General features: G+C 37.9%; 1 protein-coding gene across 1 annotated transcript in view; it reads right to left on the bottom strand.

Annotated features, from left to right (window-relative positions):
- CCDC67 (coiled-coil domain containing 67) overlaps positions 1-9,352 on the bottom strand; it is a 99,470-nt gene that overhangs the window by 18,957 nt on the left and 71,161 nt on the right. Inside the window, exon 12 of the mRNA XM_008586992.1 lies at positions 7,091-7,205. Coding sequence (XP_008585214.1) covers positions 7,091-7,205 — 115 coding nt within the window. The remainder of the gene's footprint in view (positions 1-7,090; positions 7,206-9,352) is intronic.

The following is a 9,352-nucleotide window of genomic DNA, read 5'->3' as shown; positions in this document are numbered from 1 at the left end:
GCGCCCGCACCGCGCTCAACCAGTGAGCAGACCGGTCTCTATATGGGATCCGAACCCTCGGCGGGAGCGCCGCTGCGCTCCCAAGCGCCGCACTCTACCGAGTGCGCCACCGGGCCGGCCCTTTACTTTCCTTTTAAAGCCACTAGAACCACTCCCGTTATTACAAGAATGGATCAATCCATTCATGAGGGTACAGTCTTCACAATCCAATAACCCTTAAGGTCCCACCTTTCAACTACACAATAGGATTTCCTACTCTCTTAACACTGTCATAGTGGGGACTAAGCCTCAATGAGTTTGGGGAGACATACAAACCACAGTACCTGGCAACCCTTCCCAGTGCTACCCACTACAGCAAAGGAGCCACAGAGTGCCCTAGCACCTATCCTAGGGGCCCAAGGTCCTGCCTGCCCTCCACCTCCAGCAGACCTTGCCCACTACAGTGAAGGAGCAGCTGAGTGCTCCAGTGCATATCCTGGGGGCCTTGAGTTCTGCTTATGGCCCCAGTGACCCTGCCCACTTCAGTCAAAAAACTGAGTGCCCCAGTGCCCTTCCTACCCACCTCAGTGGAAAAGCTGAGTGCCCAAGTGTCCTGGGGGCCCAAGGTCCTGTCTGTAGCCCCCCCCAAACCCTGCCCACTATATCAGAGAAGATGCTGAACACTACAGTGCTCTTTTTGGTGGTCAGAGGACCCACCACCATGGCCCCAGTGACCCTATTCACTTGAGTGGAAAATCTGTTGAGCTCCTGATCATCCCTTCCAGGGGCCCTAGACCTGACTCACCTGCGGCCTTCCCCCCAGCCACCCTACAGCACTGGCCAGATGAGCTGCTACATACCTGGGTGCATCCCTCCAGGGCCTGAGAACCAACCCATGTGACAGCCCTTGCCCCCAGCAAAGCTGCACCACAGCTTCTGCAAAGATCCACAGCCTAGGCCACTGAGGCACTTGCAGACAACTCTGATGTTGAATTCAGTCAAAGAAACCACACAGAGACTACACTGCTGTGCTTATCCAAAACCAACCCCAAATACCCTATCCAACTGACACTATAGAATACATCTACAGGAAAAAGTCTTTCCCTACTAAAGCTACTCAAGAAAATTAGAAGTAGTGACTGTTCCACAAGATGCTCAGACATCACAATAGGTATATGAGAAACATTGAAAAACAAGGACACATGACACTCCTAAAGGAACACAATAAGTCTCCACTACCAAACCCCAAAGAATAGAAAATCTAGAAATGCCTGAAAGGGAATTTAAAATAAGAATCTTAAAGAAACTCAGTGAGATGCAAGAGAATACAGATAGACAATTCAATGAAATCAGAAAAACAATTCATAATCTGAATGAGAAATTCAATAGAGATAGATATCATAAAAAAGAATCTAGTAGAAATCTTGGAACTAAGGAATTCATTAAGTAAAATTTAAAAAAAACCTGAGAGCTTAAATAACAGGCTTAGGTCAAACAGAAGAATTTCTGATCTTGAAGAAAAATCTTTTGAAATAATCCAGTCAGACCAAAAAAAAAAAAGAAAAAGAAAAAGAAAAAACAAATATTAAAAAATAAAGAAAGCCTACAACACTTATGGGACAACTTTAAGCATACAAACATTTGCACTGTGGCCTTGTGAGTGTTCCATAAGGGGAAGAGAAGAGAAAGGGAATCAAAAACTTTTTAATAAATAGCTGAAAGCTTCCCAAATTTTGGGAGAAATATGGACTTCCAGATCCAAGATGCTCAAAGATCCCCAAATAGATTTAATCCAAAAAGGTCCTCTCCAAGGCACATTATAGTAAAATTATAAAAGGCAAAGAAAAAGAGATAATTCTAAAATCAGCAAGAGAAAAGTGTCAAGTCACAGGTAATGGAATCTCTACCAGACTAGCAGTAGACTTCTCAGTAGAAACCTCACAGCCCAGGAGAAAATGGAATGATATATTCAAAGTGCTGAAAGGAAAACACTGGCAGCCAAGGATACTATACCTAGCAAGGCTATCCTTCAGGAAGGAAAGAAATAGTGTCTCTCCCACACTAACAAAAACTGAGAGAATTCATCACCACACCACTAGACCAGCCACACAAGAAATATTTAAGGGAGTCTGCTATTGGTTGAATGTGTTTCCCCAAAGTTCATGTATTGGAAACTTTAATCCCTATTGTAACAGTGATAAGAGGGTGGAAAATCTGATTATGGCATTTTGAAAGGTTGGGTTTTTAAGAAGTGATTGAATCATGAGGACTATGCCCTGATGAATGGATCAATCCATCCATGGAGTAATGGGTTAATGGTTTAATGGGTTATCAGGGACTACACCGCTGGATTTATAAGGAGAGCAAGTCAGCATGTTAAAGCACTGTATTAGTCTGTTTCTATTGCTTCAAACAAGGTACCTGGAGCTGAGTGATTTATAAGAAAAATAAATTTATTGCTTACGGTTTTGGAGGCTGGGATGTCTACAGTGCAGGAAAAACAGCAATGCAGGGTGTCACGTGGTGAGAATGGAGAAGGAGAGAGAGAGACTCTCATGTCCTCTCCTTTTTAAGTCCTCAGAACTATATCCCTGACCACCATTATTAATCCATTTGCTATGACATGGCCCAACAATATAATCACATCTTCAAGACCACACCTTCCAATTACCATAATAGGATTTCCCACCCTCAACAGTTACAGTGGGGATTAAGCTTTAATGTATGGACTTTGGGAGACACAATTTAGTCCATCCACAGCAAGCACTCTTGCCATTCTCACTATGTGATATAATCTGCATCACCTTGGCACTCTGCTGAGAGCCCCCACCAAAAAGAAGCCCCCCACCAGACATACCCTCTGGACCTTGGAGTTCCCAGTCTCCAAAACTGTAAGATACAAATTTTTTTTCCATATATAGTTCCTAGTTTCAAGTATTCTGATATCAGAAACAGAAAACTGAATAATACAGAAACCTGGCACCAAGAAGTGTGGTGTTGCCAATAATGAATACCTGAAAACGTGGAAGTGGCTTAGGAATTGGGTAATGGATAGAGGCTGGAAGGATTTTGAGGAGCAGACTAGAAAATTCCTAGATTCTGGGGCTTAGAAGACAAAAATACTAGGGAAAGTTTGGAAGGTCTTAGAGACTGGTTAAGTGGCAGTGACCAAAATGCTAATAGAAATATGGACAATAAAGGCCATTCTGAGGAGGATTCAGATGGATATGAGGAGGAGCTTATTGGGAACTGAAGCGTTAAGTGACCCTTGTTATAGAATTGCAAAGAACTTGGCAGCATTGTGCCCATGCCCAAAGGCTTTATGGAATGTGGAACTTAAGAGTGATGAACAGGGTATTTGGTGGAAGGAATTTCTAAGCAGTAAAGCATTCAGGCAGCTAGGCTACTTCTAACAGCTTATGCTGAGTTATGGCAGCAAAGGCATAACATAAAGGAGGAATTTATAATTAAAAGGAAGCAGAGGGTAAAAAATTGGAAAACTCTGAGCCTGGTCACGTAAAGAGTGAAAAAGTATATTCAGGAGAGGAATCAAAGGGTGTAGTCCAGCAACTACCTACTAAGGAAATTAGTACAGAGAGAAGGCATCATCAAGAGAATGGAAGAATGACCTTGAAAGCATTTCAGAGATCTTTGAGGCTGCCCCTCCCATCACAGGCCCAGAGGCCTATAAAGAAATAATGGATTTGGAGAACAGACCTGGGATCCCTCCACACGCTAACTGCCCAGGGCCACATCAAGAAGCTGCTCCCTGCATTTCAGCATAGTGCTCCTTGGCTGCCCCAGCTATAGCTAAAGTGGCCCCAGATGTTGCTGGACCTGCTGCTTCAGAAGGTACAAGCTGTAAGTACTGGCAGCATCCACGTGGTGTTAAGTCTACAGGCTTGCAGAATGCCAGAGGTGCGGAGGCATGGAAACTTCTACCCAGATTTTAAAGGATGTATGGAAAAGGCTGGGGGCCAAGGAAGAGGTTTGTCACAGGAGTGGAGTCACAGCACAGAGCTTCCACTAGAGCCATGCTAGTGGAAATGTGGGGTCGGAGTTGTAGCCAAGAACCCCCACTAAGGCCATGTCTATTGGAGACATGAAAGCGGGACTGCCATCATGATCCCAGAACAGGAGAACTATCAGTGTGTAATGCCAGCCTTGGAGAGCTGAAGTACAGCCTAAGTCCTAGAAAGCCATAGGGGTGGGGTTTCCTGAGGACTTGGGGGCCCAAGCTCCATATCAGTGTGCAGAGGATGCCAGGGTCAAAGGAGATCATTCTCCAGCTCTAAGACTAAATGCTTGGGGGCTGGCCAGTTACCTCAGTTAGTTAGAATGTGGTGTTATAACACCAAGGTCAAGGGTTCAGATCCCCACACTATCCAGCCACCAAAAAAAAAAACAAGATTAAATGCCTGCCCTTCTGGGTTTTGAATATGCTATGGGCCAGTTAGCCCTTTCTTATTCTCTGTTGCTCTATTTTGGAATGGGAAAATGTACCCTATGCTTGTCTCACCATTGTATTTTGGAAGCAGATAACTTGTTTTGATTCCACAGATGAGAGTTTGGTCTTTGGACTTTTGAGTTGGTGCTGGAACAAGTTAAGAATTCGGTGCTATGAGGATGGCATGAATGTATTTGTATGTGAAAAGGACATGAACTTTGGGGTCTAATGGCAAAATGCTATGGGTTGAATGTCTGTCCCCTCCAAAGCTCATGTTGGAGCTTGAGTCAGAATATGACAGTATTGAAAGGTGAGGCCTTTAAGAGGTGATTGGATCTTGAGGACTATGCTCTCATGAACAGATTAATCAAGTCATGGAGTAATGGGCTAGTTAACGATTTAATGAGTTATCATGGGTGTGAACTGGTGGCTTTATAAGGAAAGCAAATGAGCATGTGAAAGCACTCTTGCCATTCTCATCAAGTGATTGCCTGTGTTGCCTTGTGACTCTGTAGAGAATCCACACCAAGAAGAAGGCTCTGATCAGATGTCACCCCCTGGAGCTTGAATATCCCAGCCTCCAAAATGGTAAGAAAGAAATCTCTTTTCTATATAAATTACCCAGTTTCAGGTATCTGTTATCAGGAACAACAAATAGACTAACACAGAGTCCAACATCTGGAAGCAAAAGGACAATAACTACCATCATGAAAACATGCAAAAAAATAAAACTCACTGGTAGAGCAGATATGAAAACAAGAAAGAAATTATGTCGTATCACTACAGAAAACCACTGAACTGCAAAGACAAACAATGAAAGAGGAAGAACAGGAAAAAAATATATTTAAAAAACAGTCATAAATCAATTAATAAAATGTCAGGAGTAAGGCCACACATTTCTCTAACAACATTGAATGTAAATGGATTAAATCCCCCATTTAAAAGATATAGACTGGCTAAATGGATTAAAAAACAAGACCCGACTATATGCTGCCTGTAAGAAACTTACTTCACCTGTAAAGACACACATAGTCTAAAAGTGAAGGGATGGAAAAATATATTCCATGCAAATGTAAACCAAAAACAAGCAAGAGTAGCTATACTCAAACTGGATAAAATAGACTTTAAATCAAAACTATAAAAAGAGAACAAGAAGGTCATAATATGATTATAAAGGGATCAATTCAGCAAATTGATATAACAATTGTAAATATATATGCACCCAATATCAGAGCATCAGATATATAAGCAAATATTATGGATCTAATAGACCCAATACAATAATAGTTAGGTTCTTCAACATCACACTCTTGGCATTGAACAGATCATCTAGACAGAAAATCAAAAAAGAAACATTGGATTTAAACTGCAGTACACACCAAATGGACCTAATGGACATTTCAGAACATTTCATCCAACAACTGCAGAATACACATCTTTCTCATCAGTATGTGGAACATTCTTTAGGATAGACCACATGTTAGGCCACAAATCAAGCCGCACAAATTTCAAAAAATTGAAATCATATTAAGTATCTTTTCAGACCACAAGAGAATAAAACTAGAAATTATAACAAGAGAAACCTTGGACGTTGCACAAATATCCAAACTAAATAACATATTCCTGAATCGCCAATGGGTCAAAGAAAGAATTAAAAAGAAAATTAAAAAATTCCTTTAAACAAATGAAAATAGGAAAACAACATATGAAAACCTATGGGATACTGCAGAAGCTGTACTAAAAGGAAAATGTGTCTACACATGCACCAAAAGACATGTACAAGAATTTTTCGGCAGCATTACTTGTAATAGCCCAAACTGGAAATAACTCAAATGTCCATCAATAGTAGAATGAATAAATGAATTTTAGTATCATTGTATGTGATATTTATATACAATGAATTACTATAGAGAAACAAAAATCAATCTGTTATAGCTATATAAAACAATGTGGATGAACTTCATAAAAAAATAAAACAATGTGGACGATGAGAGATCTCAGAAACAATGTTGAGCAAAATAAGCCAGACACACAAAAAACACATATGGCATAACACCATTTAAATAAATTTTACAAATGGGCAAAACTAATTGATAATGTTAAAAGTTAGTATTGTGGTTACCATGGGAGCAAGTAGAAGTAGGGAGTGGAGGAGACATGAGTGGGGCTTCTGGAGTGCTAGTAATGTTCTATTTATTACCTGGATGACGGTTAACATTGATATGTTTCTTTTGTTATATTTCATCATGCTGTCTGTCTATGACTGGTACATGTTTCTGTACATATGTCAGAGTCAATAAAAAAGATGTTTTTAAATAGACACAAAAGATCACATGTAGCTCTTTAAAATATACAGATCCTTGAGTGCTCATGGAATATCCAGGGGTGGGTCCCAAGCACTTGCATTTTTTTAAAAAAAGCATCACTATTAACTCTGGCCCACATTAGAGGTTAATAACCATTGACTGAAGTATTTCATGAAACATTATGGATCTCTTTATAGACAGGGATGGCCAAATGACTCATAGACCCATCTTGGAGTACTGCTAAAGCAGTGATTTTTTTTTTTTGACGACTATGGACATCAATATTTTGCTGTCAATGTAACCATAAAATAATCACCCCTTAAAGAAAAAAATAAAAACCCAACAACCAGCAACTCACCAGTGGGAATACTTCATCATCACTAACCAAAGGACTTGTGACTTCTTTGGGTTGTAATGCCACCAGTGGCACTAGAGGCATTGCACTTCTAAGTGGCTCACAGTCTTGGTTAAGTCTGAAAGAGAAGGAACAGTTGTCATTATTGCTACCAAGGACACATCTTTGTTTATGTAGCTAAAGATTTTGATTTCTCTGATATGTAAGTAGGGGGAAAACAATACAAAATGTTTTTGCTTGTTATCTGGGTATTTCTTTGAAAATGACTTTCATGATTAATAATTTCCACTTTAAGACTTAGAATGATTAATAATGAAGCAGAAAAGTTAATAATTGTTAAAAATATTCTGTTATCCTTATTGCCTGTATTGCTTCCTTTGCTGTGTTTTATTTTTGTATCTCTGCCATTTAATAACATGAAGCCAGTTTGAGAAAAATCTCAAAACAGATAACACTGCTGCCCTTTAGAGTTCTAAACAGATATTCTATTCTCTCTTACACTTAACCTCACTGGATTTCTTAACAGAATCATATATATTTTTAAAATTCTAAAACAAGTCTTTGTATAATAACTCTAGCTTCTATAGAGCTTAATAATTTATAACATGTTTTCAGTTTACATCATCTCCTAAGCTCCTCCACTTCTAAGTTGTGTGACCTTGAGCAGGTGACTTTCTGTGGCTTTAATTTTCTCATTTGTTAAAAAGAATCGTTATGAGAATTGAATGAGTAATACATGTAAAACACTGAGAACACAATGCCTGATGCATAGTAAATGCTTCGTAAAGATTAGGTATTATTATTATTTCTTTTTAAACTCACTTAGTCTTCAAAATAACAATAACAAGATGGTTACTCTCCACAGATAAAGAAACTAAGGCTTAAAAGTTAAATTATTTATCTAATCATTTAAAAACCAGAATAAAATGCTAGAAAATGATTACTTTGGATTTTGGACTCAAATCCAGGTTTTCTTGACTTCAAATTCCACAATTTGGATGAAAGGTACAGTATAGAATTTGTTCTTTGTGCTAAAATATAGGTAGAAGATGAGACTAAAAAAACACCAGTGAGATTTTAAATTTTGGTTTGCTGAGTAAATGAATGAACAATAAAACAAAATAACAAACCAATTTGTCATAAAATTTTACAAAAAAGGTCCTAAGAGTATGGCATGTTTGGGATTAAATAAATATCTTTCATGAAAATGGGGTTTACATGTAATCTAATCAGCAAAGACCATAAAAACATTAAAATCATAAAAATAAAACATAAACATAAAAACATTAAAATCTTTTCAATTTAAGCTTATTTATTTTTACTAATAATTCAACTTCCCCACAACTTTTGATTAACCATTTCAAAGTCTTCCTATTTTAATTTCACACAGTTCAAAAAAAAAAAAAAATCTCATTTTTTTCTCTGTTCTTATCCAAATACTAATCTATATTGACATGTTTCTTTTTATGTAAACATTTTCAAAGCTATGCATACCAAGAGCAATAAAAGTTAAGTGAGGCGGCGTCTGTAAATTAGTATATAAAAACAAACACATGTTTTCCAGTTTTTCTTATCTTGCAATATATCTTTTTTTTTTTTTTGCCCTTTCTCCCAAACCATAATTACCATGGAAACAGAACAGCAAATTAAACTGAAATAGCATGGTTTATGATGTGCACAATAAGATGAAACATCTCACAATTCAAATAGAATTATAACAATTGCATAGTACATCTCATATAATCTTCAACTGAACCTTTTAATTTGAGTGAGGCTACTATCTATACTTCAAAGCACAGTGGAAAAAAAATAAGGTAATTATAGAAGTGGTTCAAGAAATATATATCTCTCTGTAATCTCAATTATACAGAGATCTGGGGCAAAGTATTATTTGTCCTAAATTATCTAAATAATTATCTTAATTATCCATTTTGCTTTGGGTGTATAGACACAGTTTTATGGTGATAATTACTAAAATTTATATAAGAGCATTCTTTTTATTGTAAAATCAATAAAATGTAGCGATTGAAAGAAAGACTATATTATGAAGTAAAGTACTTTTGTTTTAAATCATCTTTATATCTGATAAGTTCTTCTTCTAGAATATAGCTGTTCAAATACTCCATAAAACCACTCTGCATAAAATGCTACATATATCAATTTAAAAGCTATCTTAAAAATTATTTCAGAAGGCTTTTAATATCCCCTCACAAGCTACTCTGTTCAATAAGCTTTTCCGCAGGTCCTATATTCCAAGGCTGCTGC

Source organism: Galeopterus variegatus, unplaced genomic scaffold (genome assembly GCF_000696425.1).
Source record: "Galeopterus variegatus unplaced genomic scaffold, G_variegatus-3.0.2 Scaffold4205, whole genome shotgun sequence".
In the NCBI taxonomy this organism is placed as follows: domain Eukaryota; kingdom Metazoa; phylum Chordata; class Mammalia; order Dermoptera; family Cynocephalidae; genus Galeopterus; species Galeopterus variegatus.
The sequence above is the reverse complement of the archived record's forward strand: the minus strand, read 5'-3'. Positions and strand labels throughout refer to the sequence as shown.